Source organism: Plasmodium berghei (assembly GCF_900002375.2).
Source record: "Plasmodium berghei ANKA genome assembly, chromosome: 12".
Lineage (NCBI taxonomy): Eukaryota > Apicomplexa > Aconoidasida > Haemosporida > Plasmodiidae > Plasmodium > Plasmodium berghei.
The window spans coordinates 1,742,501-1,764,754 of NC_036170.2; the positions used below are offsets into that span (position 1 = coordinate 1,742,501).

The 22,254-nt window shown below is 20.5% G+C and overlaps 6 protein-coding genes across 7 annotated transcripts; 2 read left to right on the forward strand and 4 right to left on the reverse strand.

Moving 5' to 3' along the window:
- Positions 1–3,195: 3,195 nt before the first annotated feature.
- Positions 3,196–4,527, reverse strand: PBANKA_1245900 (Plasmodium exported protein, unknown function; the record flags this gene model as incomplete). Its single annotated transcript, XM_034566548.1, has 2 exons — positions 3,196–4,362; positions 4,456–4,527. 2 exons carry the CDS (start codon positions 4,525–4,527, stop codon positions 3,196–3,198), a joined length of 1,239 nt encoding a protein of 412 aa, XP_034423134.1.
- Positions 4,528–7,343: 2,816 nt separating this feature from the next.
- On the forward strand, positions 7,344–8,046 carry PBANKA_1245920 (fam-b protein; the record flags this gene model as incomplete). The annotated part of the gene is made up of 2 exons (XM_034566549.1): positions 7,344–7,427; positions 7,600–8,046. The coding sequence occupies 2 exons, from the start codon at positions 7,344–7,346 to the stop codon at positions 8,044–8,046; spliced, it is 531 nt and encodes a 176-aa protein (XP_034423135.1).
- A 1,090-nt stretch (positions 8,047–9,136) lies between these two features.
- On the reverse strand, positions 9,137–10,578 carry PBANKA_1246100.1 (fam-a protein; the record flags this gene model as incomplete). Of its 2 annotated transcripts, XM_034566550.1 has the most annotated exons (6): positions 9,137–9,160; positions 9,304–9,534; positions 9,628–9,731; positions 9,902–9,971; positions 10,066–10,303; positions 10,448–10,578. In XM_034566550.1, the coding sequence occupies 6 exons, from the start codon at positions 10,576–10,578 to the stop codon at positions 9,137–9,139; spliced, it is 798 nt and encodes a 265-aa protein (XP_034423136.1). The 2 variants fall into 2 exon arrangements, with proteins under 2 accessions (XP_034423136.1, XP_034423137.1); XM_034566551.1 differs by lacking the exons at positions 9,137–9,160; positions 9,628–9,731 and having other exon boundaries at positions 9,485–9,534.
- A 3,786-nt stretch (positions 10,579–14,364) lies between these two features.
- PBANKA_1246121 (BIR protein) lies at positions 14,365–15,486 on the forward strand (the record flags this gene model as incomplete). The annotated part of the gene is made up of 3 exons (XM_034566553.1): positions 14,365–14,376; positions 14,518–15,336; positions 15,427–15,486. 3 exons carry the CDS (start codon positions 14,365–14,367, stop codon positions 15,484–15,486), a joined length of 891 nt encoding a protein of 296 aa, XP_034423138.1.
- Positions 15,487–16,924: 1,438 nt separating this feature from the next.
- Positions 16,925–18,500, reverse strand: PBANKA_1246141 (fam-a protein; the record flags this gene model as incomplete). Its single annotated transcript, XM_034566554.1, has 6 exons — positions 16,925–17,005; positions 17,204–17,437; positions 17,541–17,650; positions 17,812–17,878; positions 17,983–18,235; positions 18,370–18,500. 6 exons carry the CDS (start codon positions 18,498–18,500, stop codon positions 16,925–16,927), a joined length of 876 nt encoding a protein of 291 aa, XP_034423139.1.
- Positions 18,501–20,226: 1,726 nt separating this feature from the next.
- On the reverse strand, positions 20,227–21,666 carry PBANKA_1246161 (fam-a protein; the record flags this gene model as incomplete). The annotated part of the gene is made up of 6 exons (XM_034566555.1): positions 20,227–20,250; positions 20,398–20,628; positions 20,719–20,822; positions 20,992–21,061; positions 21,157–21,394; positions 21,536–21,666. The coding sequence occupies 6 exons, from the start codon at positions 21,664–21,666 to the stop codon at positions 20,227–20,229; spliced, it is 798 nt and encodes a 265-aa protein (XP_034423140.1).
- Between the last annotated feature and the right edge of the window lie 588 nt (positions 21,667–22,254).

Genomic DNA, 22,254 nt, shown 5'->3' on the forward strand with positions numbered 1-22,254 from the left:
TAATATATAATAGAGAAATTTTAATTTAATTTGTATTATATTTGTGACTTTCAGAAGTATATGATAGAATATAATTCTGCATTTTTATTTAGTTTGTCGAAATATTTATAAAATATTATTATTTGATATCAAGATTAAAAATGCCATTTCATTGTGAAAATAAGAGAAAATTGAGGATAAATAACTACGACGTTATGTTTATTCCGATTATTGTATAACTAATAAGTTTAAATTGAGTTATGCGTTCTATGTTAATATGACTATATCATCGTAGATATGCATTTTTTATATTACACATTATTTATTATATTTATTTATTGTAATGAATTGTTTCGTATTGATTTAAGTTTCTTTTTTTATTTTTTTGAATATAATTTGAGGGTCAATTTTAAATTGTAAACATATTTTTTGATTGCCGTAAATTAAATAATTTTAATGAAATAATTTAATTATTTTTAGTGTTTCATTTTGAAAACAAATTTAAAAATTATTAAATACAATAAATCGTATTTTACAATTTAAATATAAAGAAAAATATGTATAGGATATAAATTCAATAAAAAAATGTTACATAAATATATTATATAAATAATAGGGCCAGTATTTTTTAACTTATAATACTTTCATTATTTCTTATAAACAAATTTATATATTATGAGTTGAATTAAGTTATAGTGAAGGTTATTTTAAAAAAGTATCATTATTTCTTGGTCATCATTATTTGTATAATAGTAAAAAGAGGCAAGATTGGTGAAATTGTCAAAAACATTAATTAATATATAAGGCCTGTATAGAATTATTAAAATAAGGAATATTTTGAATATATATTATATAATAACCAAACTAATATATCAGATTAAAAGGATAAAAAATAGTTGATGGGTTTTTTAGTATTATTTGGTTTTTCTTCTTCTTAATGTGTTATGTTTATTCGAACATGAGTTTAAGGTGGGGGGAGGTTATATATATATATATTATATTTATATCTCGGATAAATGAATCAACTTCCGCTGACCGCTGACCTAGATAATAATGCCATAATAACAGTGACGATATTACGTAATAATACGATTCATTTTACAAACATGTGTTATTAAACCAAACAAAACGCCCGTTAATATTAATATTGGAATTACTATTTTAACGAAAAAAACAATGTGTGAGATATATGTTTATTAAAGAAAAATTATATATTTTATGATATACATTAAAGGTTACCATCATTTTATCGTAAAAATTAATATATTTATTTAAATAAGAAAATTTGAAAAAACAATTTTTTTTGTGTGGATGTTGTGTTGTTCATGCTGAAAAAATGCCTTTTCTATTTTCATTGTCACAAAGGTTTGTAATAGATAACGATTATATAAAGAGCCTTTTATAAATTGTTAGAAGTATATAATTATTTATAACTCATGGTTTTCTGAATATTTTATTAATATACTAATTAAATTTTCAATTCAATTAAGCCTGCAATTCTTCAATTATTTTAGTATTTTTATCTTTTTCTAATTGGTATATATACAGATACAGCGATGTATATAGTCAACAAAATAAAACCTTGTAATTTTTTAATTAGTTTTCTGGGATAATCCACATTTGACATTTATTTTTGCTTATGGATCATATGTTTTCATGGTTATGTAATGATTTAGAAGTTTAATACTTTTATTTAGAAAATAATTATATATAAAATCAATTATAGAAAAATTACCATGTCTAATATTATCCAATATTCAAAACTCCGAATTTAATTGTGATATAAATTATATATATGTTTCACAAAACACAATCTAATCTAAATCCTGACCCCTAAACCAGTGAAAATTGTTATCACATTAATATAATTATATTTTAATTAGACACAAAAAATAATTTACATGTCAATTTCCAACGTTATATTATTATGGGTAATTCATAAATTATATTTCATGGTTATAACAATTTTATATAATTATATTAAAATATTTGGGATATCATTATATTATTTAATACGTATTCTGGATATTATTAATACATAATCAATAAATTTCATTTGATAAACTTAAAATAATAATTATTATATATTAATAATTCGGATACTATCCTTGTTTTCGAAAATGATGTATTCTTTCAATTAACTTAAAAATAATTTAGATATTTAATGTCTTTAAAGAATCATTTATATTTTGTTAAAATGTTTGAAGGAATGAGTTATGATCAAAAAATGCTTCGAAGTATAAAAATATAATATAATGTACAACTTTTATATGTATATTATTATATCTTAATATGTTATTATAATGAATATATACTATTTATAGGATACTTTTCAGGAATATACATTTCTTTTTATATAATTTTTTATTGAATATGTATAGAAAACAATTAATGTAGACCGTGTTTGGCAAAGGCAGATGGTTCCTTTTTTTATCTTTTTAAGCTGCAATATTTTTTTCAATAAAAAATAACTTATAAAGCAAAATATTTTTGAAAATTCTATATCATATAACAGTTAATTATATTATTAGAACTATAGAAAATAAAATTAAAAATGAATAAACAATACAACCCTTTGAACTATATACAACACCCCCTTTATATAGAATATGAAATTTTCATGTGATAAATGTATACATTTACATAAAATACTTTAATGATCCTTATTCTTATTAACTTTTTTATTTTTTTAATGATCACGAAAAAGTGTGCATAAAAAAATTATTTAACATTTTTAGTGTTAGTTGTAGTTTTTAATTTATATTAAACATATTTATCAAACAAAAGAAATAAATCAATGTCAAATATGAAGAAAAAGAATCAAATGAACAAAGGTCAAATTTTTATGACAATTTTCATATTATATGTAAATGCATTAAATATCAATAATGCAGTTAATCATCGATTTTAAGGGAAAACACATATGATAAATATGTTTCTTATATAATAACATATTTCTGGGGAATACATACAAATATTATATTTTTTATTATCATAAAGTGTTATTACCAAAGGGTAAACAAAATTTAAAATACGCAATTTATGCATCGGATGCATAAAACCCCAAATATTTACAATTAATTATAATTATGTGTATTAAATTTATGTATTATTATTCATAATATTTCTTCTATAATATAATAATTTAAAGCTTTCAATCCATGTATTTTTAAAATTTCATTGTATATACTAATTTTAAAACATCATTAAATGATGTTAAATATTTACTTTTCTAGTATTAAAGAATGCCTTATAAATTAGTCTTACTAAATATGAAAGTGTAGTTAAGGTTAAAACATAATTAGAAGCAATAGCAGGAGCAAATTTATTAGCGTTCAATACTTGGCTAACTGGAAGGCCAATCGCAAAAGTTGAAACACCAATAAATCCTGATGGTATATGAGTGTCGGTCAAATATTTTTTCATTTTCTTTTTATTAAAACCCAAAAAAGATCCGTGTTTTGGTATATAGTCATTTGTTAAGATATCTCGTTTATTGTATGTTTGGTAATTCGAAGAATATCCTTCTTCCTCAGATTCTATATCATAATCATCATTATCATCAGCATTATTACCTTCACCAATCATATTATTATCATTATCAATCATATTAGAATTATCATTATCAATCATATTATTATTATCATTATCAATCATATTAGCATTATCATTATCAATCATATTATTATTATCATTATCAATCATATTATTATTATCATTATCAATCATATTATTATTATCATTATCAATCATATTAGCATTATCATTATCAATCATATTAGCATTATCATTATCAATCATATTAGCATTATCATTATCAATCATATTATTATTATCATTATCAATCATATTATTATTATCATTATCAATCATATTATTATTATCATTATCAATCATATTATTATTATCATTATCAATCATATTATTATTATCATTATCAATCATATTATTATTATCATTATCAATCATATTATTATTATCATTATCAATCATATTAGCATTATCATTATCAATCATATTAGCATTATCATTATCAATCATATTAGCATTATCATTATCAATCATATTATTATTATCATTATCAATCATATTATTATTATCATTATCAATCATATTAGCATTATCATTATCAATCATATTATTATTATTAATATTCGTATTTTCTTTTATATAATTTTCTAAATTAACAATATCGTTTTCATTTATATATTTCTCCAAATTTTTTTTTTGTGATTCGGTGTCAAATTCCTTTTTTTTCCGGCGACGTAAACTTAGAGAATTCGTGGTTGGTCCTGCTCCATATTCTGCTAATAATCTATTAATTCTTGATGGCAATGTAATTGCCGCATTGTGTTTTTTAAATACATGTTCGCTCTTATTCACCTAAAAAATACACACAAAATCAAATATATATTGGAATAATAATATAATGCATCATAATAATAGATTCATTTTATGTATCATATTTATTCTTACATCATTTTGGTAATATTCATAACATATTATTAAGGAAAATATAAAAGGTTTAATCAAAAATACAAAGTTCATTGTTTTAGTTTGATATCTTAATAGTTTAAATAGCTAAATAAAAAATATATATTTGTTGTAGTTATCTTTAATTATAAATAATATAGTTAAATAACAACATAATTTTAATTTATGTATGGGTTATTAAACTAATTAAATTCAAGAAAACGTAAATAAAAGTTTCAATATAATTTATAATACTCACAAACAATAATAATATATTATTATAATTGTATTTCTAGTTATACGGTTAAACGATCTTTACAAAAAAGTCAATAAATAATAATCTAATTAAAAGAAATTTAACTAGAATTAAAATTAGTAAATATAACAAATAGCGGAAATAATGATTACAATATTAAAATTAAGCGATATTTCCTAATGCTTATTTTTGTATAATGATATATTCATGTATATTGTATATTATTATTAATATTAAAATGTAAGTATTAATAAATAATAATAAACTTTAAAAGAATTGTAAATCTTAAAAATAGCAATAATAATAAAAACATAAAAAATTATTATCTTAAAAATAGTAAAATACTAGTAATAGGTTATAATATTTAGTTATATATACAAAAAATTAAAGTCACCTACTTTATCACAAAATATACATATTTTTCTATATAGATTTTCCTTTCATAAATAAAAGGCTTGAGTATATCGCTCTATAATAATATTTTTTTGAACAGCACCTCGTTACAAAAATTAATTCTTTTATTAATTTTATATGCAGATAATCGTCATTGGCAATAAAAATTAGGTAAAATGAAATCCCAATAAATGAAAGGTTATAAAATTAAGTGAATTAAACAAAATGAAATGGTATAAGTTTTAATCAAATTAATATAACAATATACATATGCAATATATATAATATATATATATATATATATATTATATTAATTTGATATTGTTTATAATAACATTTTAAAGTATTAGAAAAACCAATTTAAAAATGCCAATAAATATTTTTTTGGCATAAAAAATTGTTTTATTATAATATTAACAGTCAAATTAACGTCGTTATTTTATTTAAATAGCTTAAATATAGATACCATTATTTAAATATTTGTCCTGAATATCGTAAATAGTAGCATGTTTTTCAAATATCTTTTACATAAGTCCGTGGTATATTATTTAAATAGTAGCATTGGGGTCATCTAATATAAATGATGCCCTACACAAATATTAAAAATTATTTTAATACTTTTTAAAAATGCCATTTATACATTAATATACATATATACTTCGATTTTACCACATGAAACCCTTTCCTAGCTATAGTAACAATTATTGTTTCTCATTAATAAATCATATAAGTATGTTTCATTTTTAGCGAATTTTATGGTTATACACTTGCCCCAATATTAGCGGCGGAATTAACTGCATGTTATCATATTTCAATAATTGGCGCTATTATAATAATTTTTTAGTTGTATAATAATATGTGAAATATATAAGCCCTATAAAGCACAGCGGTAAATGTGGTAAATTGACTACGAATTTTATATACTTGATTACGATTGCCATTTACAATACCTTTAATTTTTAAATTTAAACACATCAACTTTTTATATATATTGTATAATTAACCTTTTTATAACATATTGATTCTTTAATGCTTTATTTTTAATATATTTAAAAAGTGCACTGAAAAATATGCTTTGTCAAGATATCGTTCTATATTAGCATTTTAAAGAATATTTAATATTAATATAAAGAAAATTAGTAGTCAAATTTAAATATATAAACTTTATATTCAAACTGAATTTCCTTGATATATTATAGATATTAATTCATGACCTCTATCCCATTATGTTAATATCATAACATATTTAAAATAATTTAAAAATTTTTTTTTTTCGTTTTTTATATTATTTTTATAACAAAAACACAAATTTTATTATTTATTTAATATTTGCAAATATTATATATTTTCGATTCGATTTGCGCAAATTAAAAATGTCTAATATATTATATATATCCATTTATGCTGATATGAAAACAACATATATAAATAAATATGCTTAATACATGTAAACTACTAATGATGTGCTATGGGGGTCAGGTAGTGGTCAATGTGCCGCAAATAGTGTTCCAGGAGCATCTTTTGATATTAAACCATACACTTTAAGATCATGTTAAAAGGTATGGAACAATTAAATAACGCCTTCAAATTGTTTGTAACAAATAAGAAATAAATTACAAGCTCCATGGATACTATTCAGAATGTATATAGTACATATGTATCTAATATAAAAAACTCTTCGAAATAATCTATTAATTTTTTTAATGTCATTATTAACCATATAAGTATCAATATAAAAAAACAAGCATTATTTCTACAACAATTGATGAAAAATATGAATAAGATAATTAAGTGTAATATTCACTCATAGATAGTGATTAATTTCTTGTAGACAAATAATAGAAAAATATAAGTTTATAAAATATCACAAGTGTATCATTAAATATATCAATGTATTATAAATTATATTAAAAGTCTATTTGTTAATAAATTTCCAAAAAATAAATTTTATGAAAAAATTATTATATCATATATATTTTTATAATTAAAATATTAAAAATTGTATTATTTTTAGAGAAAATATAATATTTATATCCATAAATACTTTTAATGAATCAACGAAGTTTAATACAACAGTTACATAAATTGGTTCTAAGAAAATAGAAAAAATTAATAAATGAAATAAGTTTCATAGCTTTTTATAGATATATTCATTTATTCATAAATTTTAGAACAAAAAACTATAGTAAACATTAATGTTTTGTGAATAAATGTGAAGATATCATCATTATTTCATTTATTTATGAATAAAGTTAAAAATGAGAGTCAGTATTTAAAATTTTGTTTTTTTTCAATTATTATTTGTTTTTTTGAATATACCCAAAACGTAAGTTACACATTATTTTATTATTAATAATATTTCATTATAGTTTTTGTATATATTGTTTTACATTAACCTTATATTATTGTTTCATGTATTGGTAAAATACGTGTGTTAAGTTAAAGAAACAATTAAAATTAATTGCAAATATGTTAATAAATATTTTATTTCTTTGCAGGAACTATACTTTGTAAACGATAGAGGGATATGCCTTGAAAGGGATGTAATAAACTTTAGAAATAATAGAATATTAGTAGATGTAGACAATCAATTCGATTTAAATAATTTTTATGAATCAACTTTGAGTCTTATAAATCAATTTAATGACGACAATGATGATGACGAAGAAATAATATATCTTCGAAATAGTATAGATTCACATATAAAGATGCATGAAGAAAATAATACATTACCCGATTTAAAAAATGTAGATAAGAAAACTGAACAGTTAATTGATGAACTTCGAAAAGAATTGGAAGACGTAACAAAAGAGCTTGATAATAAAAGGAGTGGTGCAGTAGCAATGCAGTTTTTACATGATAAAAGAATAATAAAAAAAGATGAAAATAGTTCTGTATCAGAACATGAAGACCTTAAACAATTGAAAATTTTTAAAATATTTTGAAGACTAAAAATGGTAAAATTAAATATAATAAATTGGACGATAAATATAACAAAATTACATCAATTAATAATTATAAGGAACCCAAAATTACTGAAAAGTTAAGAAAACATGAAAAAAAACTATCTAAGAAGATGACGAGTTCAACTTTTTTGGCGATAATATTATCATCAGGGCTCTTAATTCCACGAGGCTTATTTGACGGAATTGAGAAATGGTAAAAATCTATGAATTAACATTAAAAAATTTAGAATAATCACTCTTTATTATTTTGTTTTATTATATTTGTTTAAATGGCTAAAACTAATATATTTGATACTCTATGGCATAAAAGTTACACCTTTTTACGTTCTATAGAATAATGAAATTTGATTTAATTGTTTGTTTTATTATTATATATATTTTAATCTAATATATAATCATGTTACATAACTAATTTATCCTTTTCTAATGTTTGTTAAAAACTCATACTTATTTCCATGCATATATATTATATATGATATATTAATGGAATTTTAATTTACTCATTTTTAGTTAATATTTATAATTATTTTAAGTAAATTTAATTTAGACACATTTATTAATAAGATTATAAGGTATATATAGGATTTATGGTTTTGTACTATGAGTTATAGTTTTGTTCTATGGAATCTATGTTTTGGTGTAGAACTATATTTTTATTAATTTGTTTAAAATTTTATCATATTTATTTTTCTATAAATGGTGATTAAATATATGTCATATCTGTATGTTTAGTCTCGAGATGATGTCTATGCTTGTAAAGAAAAAAGGGTGATAATTATTAAATGAAAGGAGTATCATAAACCGTAACAGTTTTATTTTTAGTATTTAAAAAATTAATACATATAGATGCATCTAATATTAAAAGACATAAACAAATCATATACAAAAAAAACATTCTTAAAACAAAAGAAAAATTTATGATGATAATTTAAAGCAGTCATTATACATGGAAACAAATCGTTTTATTAACATAAATATTATAATATTACAGTACTGAAAAATATATATAAATATATGTTTATTTATTAGGGAAAAAATAATTTACAACATTTGCAATAATGCATTTTTGTTAAAAGGAAGCATGCCCATCAATCTAAGAAAAAGGCATAAATGGATGAATATATAAAATGTTTACATTTTTTGCAAATTATAAATATGCACATTTATTTAAAATAATATTTTTTTAACAATTGTTGAAATAAATTATTATGTTATTAAAATTTGGATATCGCTTACAGATTCGATATAAGTGACATCAACAAATCTTTTTTTTTTTTCAATGAGGTATCCAATTAAGTTAACAAACGTTTTTTTTAATTTTCCTTTTCTAATATCTTCTTCAGAATCAATGTCAGTTATGAATAAACTAGAGTTTTCTATTATTGTGTTTTGATGTTTTTTATTGGAAGGGTTGTGATCATTTATATTTGCTGACGTATAGGCAATTATAGTTGTGTCTTCTGATACCTACAAAATTAATAAAAATATATTGCATCAATTATTGTGAATAATATGAAAAATACAATTTATAACGAAATAGAAGAGGAAAGCTTTCCTTACTTCAACCTTTGTAGCTAAAGCATAAAAATATTTCTGACGGCGTCCAAATTTTTTTTTGTAACGTTGTTGTATCATTACTAAATTTGGATTGTACACACGGACAACTTTTAAAAAAAATAATAATTTTGCATCATGTAAATTAAAATATTATAAATTTGAAGACATGGGAAACAATAAATAGTATCATATAACAATGGCAATAATAAAACACGAAATATCGAATAAATAGTAGCAATAATATTTTGATTTGACTAATTATTTATGTTTTATATACTTTTAACAAAGCCAGTATTAAAAGGATTGAGATGATTGGGATTCCATAACATGTTTATTATTCCATTATACTAATGGAAACAAAGAGAACTATATATATATAAACTATAATAATTTTTTATTTTAATTTGGTTTATAATTTTAATATTGTTCTTTAATTGATACCTTATCGGAATCATAAAATTTAAATTTAATTTTTTGAACATCTGTATGGTCTTGATGTTTTTTTTTATAAACAAACATACTAATACCAGGATTTTTTCTACATAATTTATAATCATCATTACTTGTAGCATGATATTTTAAATGTGTTACAACCTCGTTCATAAGTTTTTCTGCGTTTATAGTTTCTTCTGGATCGGTACATAATAGGTGCTTGTTTTTTTCATATAATTCTTCTGGACTATCATTGATGAAAATGAACATATTTATATATATATATATATAAATAAAAGTATTGTATTTATATTATAAAATTGTTGCACATGCGTACATTTAACATTTTCATAACGAAATATGTAATATACATATTGTTTTATTGTCTTACGTAAGATAATAATATGCTGATTCGGATGTTGCATTTTCTCCTGAAGCAAGTTCAGTTGCAAGGGTTTTATTATTCACATATAGGGAGATGGTTAAAATAAATAAAACAATTTGAATATAAAGCTTATTCATTTTTGAACTTTACGAATAAAATATTAAAATATATATTAATATTTTTTTTAATTAAAAATTAACAACTCGAAAAGTTGTGCAACATAATTAAAATTGAAGCAAATGATTTTCTCTAATAAAATATAAAAAACAAATATTTATTTTAAAAAAATACAAATTATTATTTAAACAACAATTTTTATGTTTTTATCAGATTTATAAGTTTAATATATTTTTTATTTAATTAGTTCAACCACAAAATGACGCTAACAAAATAACAGAGCATTTCATAAATATTGAATATCAAAAATATTATGATTCATAATTTCATTAATATTATAATATCTAAAAATTAACAATTTTAATTATATTATATAAATGATATTTTGAACATATAGAATTATGAATAAATATGTTTTATATTTATAATTGATTAACTTCAGTCTAAAATTTATAAAACACCCCATTGCGCATGGAATACATATATACTTACATTAATAAATAAACGAGGCAATAGTAATGTAAATATTAGATTAAAATAATTTTTTTGCTATTTTTCTTCAGTTGCTTTACAAAATTTCTTTGATAATGGATAGTTTTTAATTAAAACATGCCTATTATATTTATAAATATTAAAATAATTAATTTAATCTGAAAAATTTAGTTAATTTTATATATTACTAATCTACTATAATAACAATATTTTTTACCTCATCATAATAATAATAATATGACCAGGTTTATAGTATGATAATCAAACATTTTGTAATTTTATTATTACTTTTAATACAAATTTTACTAAATTACATTTTTCTAGCAAATTTGTTAATTTTATAAAAATTATTTTGGGTATAATATTGACGCTCATGCTTTTTTATAAATAATACAAATTATAAATTTCCTTTTAATAGTAAAACAGAGTATATATAAAATTTAAAAAAATACAAATAAATAAAATATAAATAAAATTATGAAACATAAAGTTGCAAAGTCAAGAAATGTATATATATAATTAATTTATTTTTTAATTATAATATTCTAATGTTGAGGTGTTCATGCTTTATGGGTTAGAGTTCTGTGCTATGGGTTATAGATATGTTTTATGGAATATATGTGTTGGGTTATGGTTATACTTTTATTAATTTGTTTATAATTTTATCATATTTATTGGTCTATAAATGTTGATTAAATATATATACCATTTACGTATGGTTAATCTCTAGATGAAGTCTAAATGTGTAACCAAAAAAGGGGTACGGCAATTAATATGAAAACGACCACATCACATTTTTTCATAAATTATAGTATATATAATTGAGTGTTTATATCGATATAATATGATTAAAGTAAAATATTTATATTGTATATATTAATATATATGAATTCGTATTATGCTATATCATAATTGCCTATTATATAAAATTTGTTAATATGTGACTATATTGCATTATGCATAACACAATATGTTTCTTTATTTGATGAAAATTCTATTTAATAAAGCCTATAATTTGTGTCGCTATTATTTTGATTTAAATTTTAAATTCGCAACCAAACTATATAGTAATCTTATACATGAGGGTATAACATATAATTATATTCGTTTGGAATAGTTGTCTACAATATAATATACCTTCGGGTTAATATGTATATAATTAATATTAAGTATAATACTAGTATATAATAGGTATTCATAAAATATAGATTCATAAAACATCGATCGAGGTTCAACAATACGACGATATTTATAAAAGACGTTTTATACATTTAACATTTTTAATAATAAAATAAAAATCGCATTATATATACAGCATTTTTTAAGTTTTAATTGTGTTACTATTTTTTTTTTTATTTTACATTTGTATTAATAGAAATTGCTTTGTATGCCTTAACTTATTTATCATAAGGTATAATAATAGATTAATCACTATTCATTTTTAAACTTTCAACTTTTGAGGGATAAATAAATTATATTTTAAAATAGTTAAAAGAAAAAATATAAGCATATTAATAAAATTTCATATCATATTTTGTTCTAATAATTATAATTAATATGATAGATGAACTAGAGTTATTATTATATACATATAATATAATAAAATACTCTACCAATAACTAATTTTGAAATATTGCTTTATTGTGAAAACTTCATATTATTAAATATTAATATTAACTTTGTCGAGAAGGCAAATAATAATTAATTTCTTTTGAGATAATAATATTTTTTATTAGGTTATCATATATATACAAATTCAAAATTTATATTTTAAATATATTGTTATTACAAAATAATATATATGTTATAAAATGATGTACTTAAAAGCAATGCGACATAGAAAATTAATAATTAGATTAAAATATTGCTCTTGAGTGCATTAGTTATCGCATTGCAGTGTACAGTGATATATCATTAGTAACAACAATAATATTAGATTAATATATTATTTTATTTTATTCAAGCAGGTTGATATATATTATTAAACTTCTAATAAGAATAAAAATGTATGGATGCATTATAAAATGAAATGTTATAATTTTTAGTTAAGTAAACTTTTAATGCGATAATATTGAACTAACACTACCAAACAAAATAATATTAATACTTATAGTCTTCTTAAAAATATTGTTTTTCATCATAAAACTAAATATAGTTTATTATAAAATATAAAAGCAAACTATATATTTAGAAAAATAATAGTTCTAAGTTATTTTTAATTAAGAATTTTAATGTATACATGAATTAGAAACCTTAATGTTAGAAAATATAAGACATTATTAAACTATGTAGAATAAGTAAATTTTATATGGCTGCATTATTGTCTTAAAAAAACATACTTCCTTTATATCTCCTCTCGAAGTGCAATATACTAACCTAATATACATAGTTTTCTATTATACTTTAAAAATTACATCAATACTTATTTATGTGTTATATATTTAATATTTGGTAAGTATGATTTTAAAAAATATTTACGTTCAAAGGCTTATTTAAACTTATAAATATCTTAATAAATATGGGGTCAGTGCTAATTGTTTTAAACCGTGGAAAAGACGTGTAAAATATATTATAAAATTACATAATAAGGTATATTTTTAAATTGAATTATATAAAAATAAAAATGAAGTTATTGAAATGTTAAAATATAATTGGAATGTATATATATTAATTAAAAGTATTATTAAATTTATTTAATTTGCATAAAAAGTGGAGCATATAACTTAATTTGAAAATACTATAATTTTAGAAAAAACTATATTATATATTATAAGAAACAAGTATATACAAATTTAATATACCTTAAAAAATGTCTATTTATATACTGTTAAAGATTATAGTAATAATAAAATTTTTTATTTTTTAGATTTATACAGTATTTAAGTTTTAAAAGATAATCATTAAAACATAAGATATAAATATATTCCTTTTCTATGTTCAAACATAAATACAAGGAAATATATTTAAAATTTTTTATAAAATTATATCCATTTTTATAATAAAGTTATACTAGATGTTAGTAAGAACAACATTTTTTGTATAAAATGCATCATATATACATTTGATCAAAAATGTATTAAGCAACCCTCTATCTAAGGTAATTTAGCTAATTATTATAAAAAGAAATAGAGAATTTCTTTAGTAATAGTATTATTTTATTATTCTATATTAACTATTGGAAAACTTATAATATATTTAACTACAGAAAATTGTTATATATAGGGTTAAAGTATTAGCGTCAAGTATTTGATGCAGTGCATATAAAGCAACATGATTGTACCTAATTTACAAATCTAAAATTAAATTTCATCACAATGAATAAGGAAGTGATATATGGATTTTTTTAATAATAATAATTTCCTTTACATTTTTTGATATTTTGTTATATATAAATATCATTAAATTTTATTTTAATAAAATTTTCAATAATATACATTTCTAATAATTGTTTTTAAATGTTTCCTTAGTGTGAAAGGTTCAAGAATTTATCGACGAATTTTACATATCAATCGAGTAATCAAAACTATAAAATTGAAAATAATAATGATTTCAAAAAGTATTGTAGTAATCAAAATTGTGTTAATGCGATCGAAAAAGTTAATGCTGGATGTTTATATTTGCTTGATGCATTCTTTAAGGATTCTAATTTGTTTAAGTCTGTTGCCAAAAGTAACATCGATATTGTTGATTACATTTTGCTATGGTTAATTTATATATTAAGCCTAAATGGAAATGAAATAAAAAACAGTTTAAAGTTTTTTTATACTACACATATAAATAATCATAAGTATAATGAGGAAATAACTGGTGTTGAAACTTATTATAATAGTTATAAGGATCTTATAGTTAAAAAACACGATATGACGAATGTGAATATGAATAAAAATATTATATCTATATTATATGATGCATTTAATATATTATGTAATATGTATATTGAATTTGATGTAAACAATATAGATTGCAAGAAATATTTAAACAAAGCTAATGAATTTGTTGAAAAATATAAAAAACTTAATGAATATCATAATAATAATAATGATGCCAATTCATATAATAAAATATTATCTACTTTATCAACTGATTATAATAATTTTAAAAATACATGTAAAAATGCTAAATGTAACGATACTCCATCTCTTCCATGGATAACAACAAAAATTTCTCTACAACATTCTGCACAAGGATTTGAAGATACATCATCAATTTTGTCGTTAGCAAATAAATTAATTCCAGTTTTATCGATATTATTTACAATAGCAATTTTTTGCGGGATTTCTTATAAGGTAAATAATAAGGGATTTGTAAATTATTTTCGTGATTACTTATATGTGATTATCAAAAAATATATAATATGTTTACCATTTTTATATTAGTATTCGTTATTTGGATTTCGAAAAAAATGTAAAAAAATAAAGAAGAGAACTTATCATTAATATATGGTTCGAAGAGTAGTGCTATTTCAGGAATAGTAATAATGATTTATATATGTTAAGAAATTTTATATTTAGAAATAAGTAATTTTTACATAATTTTTGCATAATTTTTATATATTTTTATGTTGTGAGTCAGGGTTATGTTTGTGGACCCCATATTCGGGATAGGGTTAAGTATTATATTGCATTTAATTTTGCATAATTTTTTATAATTTGATAACATTTATTAGTTTAAATAATTGTTTTAAATATATATAGGAAATAAATTATTAAGATATGTAAAGGATAAGTTGTAGTTTTTAATATTTATGTTAAGTGTAAATATTTAAGAAAAAATGAGGATGAAGAAATATATTTTGAAAATTATAAGAATTTCATTTCGTGTTAATATAACTTAATGTTAAATGTGTTGAACTATGTACTTTTTGTATTTTATTGTTAATTTTTGGTTAATGGTTTATGGGTCAATTTATCAAATATTGCAATCGACTTGTTCCTAGAACAGAACACTGCTTTAAGTGATTACAATTCATAATATAAGAAACTGGGGTAGAAGGAAGGGAAGTAAGGAAAAAACATGAAAAAGGTCATAAATTGAGTTGATGAGAAAATGGGATTATTAAACATATAGAAAGTTATGCATATCGATTCTGTACCATTTATTTATTTTATAAAAAGGAACAATTATTTATAAATTTAATTAATAGTTTTTGTTTTGGGTTCAGATTCTTTGGATCTGAATTTAAAAGTCTATATAAATATCGAAAAATTATAAGTAATTTGGTTTATAAAGACAATTAAAAAATGGATTTTTGTGTAATATTATAATATAAATATATGGATTTTAATAATCCATATAAAACAATGTTGTATCGTTGACTTATTTGATTTCGAATTATAATTTTCTTTTCTATAATTCTAAAAATATATTAGTATTCATTATTTGGAATTCGAAAACAGTTCCAAAGAGAAAATTTAAGAGAGAAAAAAATAAAGAGAAAATAAATCATTAATAGATGATTTAGAGGATGATTATTGATATATTTAATGGTTTCTAAGCTTGATAATAACAATGGGGAGTTGTATATGCATAATGAAAATAAGGGAAATAGTACAAGAAAAATACTAATTTATATATTTCTACATATAAAAGGATTATCAATATTAATATGAACAGGGAGAATAAAGAAATATTTTTCACAAATTATAATGATTATATTTATGACGTTCGCCAAAATAAATATATGCATCCTTATGTTAAAACGATTTAAAGAAATTATATAGAAAGTAAACTTTATTAAAAAATGTGGTTATGGAAATAAATTAAAATAGACATCATATATGAAAGCATATTTATTTTATTAATAATGTATTACAACATTAAAATGATCAAAAATATTATGAGGATTGCACACTATTTCTTGAAAATTATGGTAGTTTATCTCTTAATAGTTAGTATTTGTGATAAATTAATTATTCTAATTAATAAATCTTCAAAAATAGTGGTATTAATATTAATCTGTGAACAAAAAACAAAAATGGATAAATATATAAAAGGAAATATTATAGTTTTATGCGGATGAACATCATATATTATAAATATTTACATTTATATAAATGGTATGTATTTTTTATAAGTGATAAAATAGGATAACGAAATAACAAAATAAATCGTGGAATAAAATTATTAAGTTATAAAAATTCGTAGATTGCTTACAGAGTTGAGATAGGTAATATCAACGCAATCCCTTTTTTTTTGAATTATAAATCCAGATAAATTAACAAACATTTTTGTCAATTCTCCATTTCTAATATCATTTTCTGAATAAATTTTTGGTTTGAATAAGTTTGCACTTTCTACAATAGTGTTTGTATATTTTTTTTTATCGACACTGTTATAGTCATTTACATCAGATGATGTATAGACAATTATAGTTGTGTCGTCTGATACCTAAAAATGAATCAAAAATATATATATGTTTTGCATAAATTACACTATATAATGTGTAAATTTTCATTTTTAGAGGGATGAACTAAAACAAATGTTTCCTTACTTGAACTTTTTTTGCTAAAGCATAGTAATATCCATGGAACGATATAGCATCATTTTTGTAACGCTGTTGGATCATCATTAAATTTGGAGAGTATGCACGTGCAACTTTTTCTAAAAAAAATTATATGTTTACATAAATGTAAATTAGGACATTACGAAAAATAACGAGTAAGAGATAAAAAAACAGTATTATAGAATATTGGAAATAATAAAAGATGAAATATTGGATATTGGGAATCGTATATTAAATTGATTGATTATTTGGTTAATACCTTTAACAATTTGATCACCAACATATTTGGCATTTGAATTCCATAACATGCTTATTATATAATTATACTAATGAACAGGGAAAAAGCATATATATATATATATATGTAATAATTATTTTTTAATTTTAACTTAATATTATGACTTAAAAATGCTTCCTTGTTAATTCATACCTTGTCTGGGTATTTGATTTTATGATTAAATTTAAAAATTAATGTATTTCTATGTTTCTTATAATATGCAATTGAATCCTTACTGAATTTATGATATAATTTGTAATCATCCGTACTTGCAGCATGGTATTGTAATAACAGTTCAGCTTCATTCATAACCTTTTCTGCTATTTCAATTTCTTCAGGGTATACACATGAGTTGAAGGATTGTTCTTCAATTGTTCCTTCTGAATAATCATTGGGAAAAATCGACCTTTTAATTTGCAAAGAAAAAATATAAATGAATTTATAGACTGATGTTTTTACTATTCAATCTTATGTAGATATACATTTCCATAAATACGAATTATATTCGATGTGAATATATATACTGTCATATTTTCTTACATGCTAGGTGGCCGAGCAAATCTTCGTAAAGCTTCAATACCTGAATTAGCCTCAGCTGCAAAAGTTTTATTGCTCATATATACGGATGAAATTAAAAGAGAAAAAATGATTTTAATATATCCTTTACTCATTTTCGATTTTAATAAACAAAATACTAATAAATTTATATATATTTTTTTAGATTAAAAACTACAAACCAGGAATTCGAAAAATTGTGCAAATAAAATTAAAATCAAACAAATTTTCGAAAAAACTATAAAAATAAAATTTATTTAAAAAATAAAAAATATATATTTAATTAGTTTGGTTGCAAGTATTGAATACCCAAAGCTTTCATAAATAAAATGAGTATGCATAATATTATGGATTTGGGGTTATAAAATGTTATAATAAATAAAAATAAACAAATTTAATTATGTAATATCTTTAATGTTGCATTATTAATATATAAGTTTTTTGAGTTTTATAGCTCATTCAACTAAAACATACTTTAAAATAAAATTTATAAAATATGCTATTATGCATGGAATTATATATGATACCTTACATATGTTACAAAGTTGTATAATTTTAGCTATCACCAACGCCAACAATTTAAAATATAAAGAAAATGATATAAAAAATATATTTAGTTTAATGAATATTTTTTAATATATATGATTTGAATATAATTATACATATAATATGCTGGCAATTATATAAAAAATATAGCTTTGTTATTTCTTTCTATTTGTTTTGAACGTAAAACATATTTTTTATGTTTTTATGTATTAACATAGCTTAATCTAAGGTAATAGTTACATTAGTTTGTGTATTAATGCGTTACTACAACTGTAACAATAATACCATTTCCTATTCATCATAACAACACATAATAAAATTTATATTAAATCGTATATTTTTATTATACCTAATTGTGATATCTGTAATTTTTTTATTATTAATTTTAATAAAAATTTTCTAATATTTTGCTGATAAATTTTAAAGAGATAAAAATTGTTTGATGCTAGTAATATTGATGCATATTTTTTGTAAATTTATGGGAATTATAAAACATATTTTTTATTTAGCAAGATATATAATATAAAATAAAAAACTTAAAATACAAAAAATATTTTTATTTTTTAGTTACAATTGTCTCGGTGTTAAGGTGTTTATGGTTCTATTTCTGGGTCAAAGATGGTTTAATTGGCTCATATTTAATAATATTTGGTTGTTTAAAAGTCTATTAAATAAACAAATAAATATATTTATATATAAGATAGTGATGCCGTGTAATTCTTATGAGCTATTTTTAAATAACCATAAACACATTTTTTTTTTAGAAGGCATGGATAATACATTTATGCTAAAAGCTTCAAAGAGTTATCCTATATAGATAAGAAAAGAAAGAATTGAAGATACTAATAATATTATTTTTTCGAGGTTTATGTGTCTCGTTTGATTTAATTTTAAAACATTATTAGTTTAACATCTTAAATAGTATACATAAATAAAAAATCGCTTAAATATATGGGATATCCCCCCAAATTTTAGCCGATAGATGATGTTTATGTTTGTAAACCAAAAGGGTGATAAGTATTAAATGAAAGAAATATCATAAATAATAACATTTCTACTTGTAGTATTCAAAAAATTAATACATATAGATGCATCCTAATATTAAAAGACATAAACAAATATATATACTTTTTCAAAACGGAAAAATGTGTTTTATGATGGTAATTTAAAGCAATAATTATGCACGGAAATAAATTGTTTTATTAACATCAATCTTCTAATATTACGATTCTGAAAAATATATGTTTATTTATGAAGTGATAAATAACCTATAACTGTTTCAATAATGCATTTTTGTTAAATGGTACAATGTCTATTAATCTAAGAAAAAAAAACATAAATGGATGAATATATAAAATGTTTAAATATTTTGCAAATTATAAATATCTACACATTTGTTTAAAACAATATTTTTTTAACAAATGTTGAAATAAATTATTATGTTATTAAAATGTGGATATTGATTACAGATTCAACGTAGGTAATATTAACACAATCGCCTTTATTTTCAATGAGGTATCCAGCTATGTTAACAAACATTTTTTTTAATTCTCCTTTTCTAATATCATCTTCAGAATCAATCTCAGTTTTGAATAAACTTGCACTTTTTACTATTTCGTTTTTATATTTTTCATTGGAAGGGTTGTGATCATTTATATCTGCTGAAACCCTGACAATTATAGTTTTGTCTTTTGATATCTACAAAATTAATAATATATATTGCATAAAATATTGTGAATTATATGAAAAATATGATTTGGGGGGGGACGAAAAATAAATTTTCCTTACTTCAACATATGCAGCTAAAGCATAAAAATATTTCTGACAGTTCATAGAACTATCTTCGTAACGTTGTTGTACCATTACTAAATTTGGATTGTACACACGGACAACTTTTAAAAATAATAATAATTTTGCATTATGTAAATTAAAATATTATGAATTTGAAGATATGGGAAACAATATATAGTATCATATAACAATGTCAACAATAAATCATGAAATTTCTAAAAATAGTAACAATAATATATTAATTTGACTAATTATTTATGTTTTGTATACTTTTAAAAGAGCCAGTATTTAAAAAATTTGCATAATCGGGGTCCCATGACATGTTTATTATTTCATTATACTAATGGAAACAAAGAGAAATATATGTATATAAATTATAATAATTTTTTTATTTTAATTTGATTTATAACTTTAATATCGTTCGTTAATTGATACCTCATAGCATTTACGAGCTATATAATGCATTTTTTTAATATCTGGGTCGGATTGATGTTTTTTTTTAAATAAAAACAAAGAACTATTAGAATCTCTTTCATAAACTCTATAATCATCTATATTTGCAGCATGATGTTCTAAATGTTTCACAGCTTCGTTCATAACATCACCTGCTTTTATAGTTTCTTCTGGATCGGTACATAATAAGTGCTTGTTTTTTTCATATAATTCTTCTGGACTACCATTGATAAAAATGGACATATTTTTTATGCGTATAAAAATAAAGGTATTGCATTTATATTATAACATTGTTTCGATGATGTATATTTAATATTTTCATAATGAAATATGTAATATATATATTGTTGTATTTTCTTACGTAAGATAATGATATGTTGATTCGGGTGTTGTAGATCTTCCTGGAGAGGGTTCAGTTGCAAGGGTTTTATTATTCACATATAGGGAGATGGTTAAAAAAAATAAAACAATTTGAATATAAAACTTATTCATTTTTGAACTTTACAAACAAAATATTAAAATATATATTAATATTTTTTTTAATTAAAAATTAACAACTCAAAAGTTGCACAACATAATTAAAATTAAAGCAAATAACTTTCTCCAATAAAGTATAAAAAACAATTATTTATTTTAAAAAAATACAAATTATTATTTAAAAGAAAAATTTGTATGCTTTTATCAAATTTATAAGTTTAATATATTTTATATTTAAATAATCCAACTATACGACAACGTCAAAAACAAAAGCTTTGATAAATAATGAATATCAAAAAGATTATTATTCATAATATCATTAATACTATAACATCTAAAAATAAATAATTTTAATTATATAAATGATATTTTTAGTACATAGCATTATGAATACTCAAGTTTTATACTTTTATAATTGATTAAATTCAATTTAAAATTTATAAAGCACCTCCTTACGTATGGAACTACACATATATTTATATATAATAGAAAAAAACAACGTTGCTTTTATCTAATAGAAAATCAATCATTTAAAATAAAAATATATATTTATTTTAATATAATTATATATATTTTTTATTTGTTTTCTAAATTTTTTTTGAT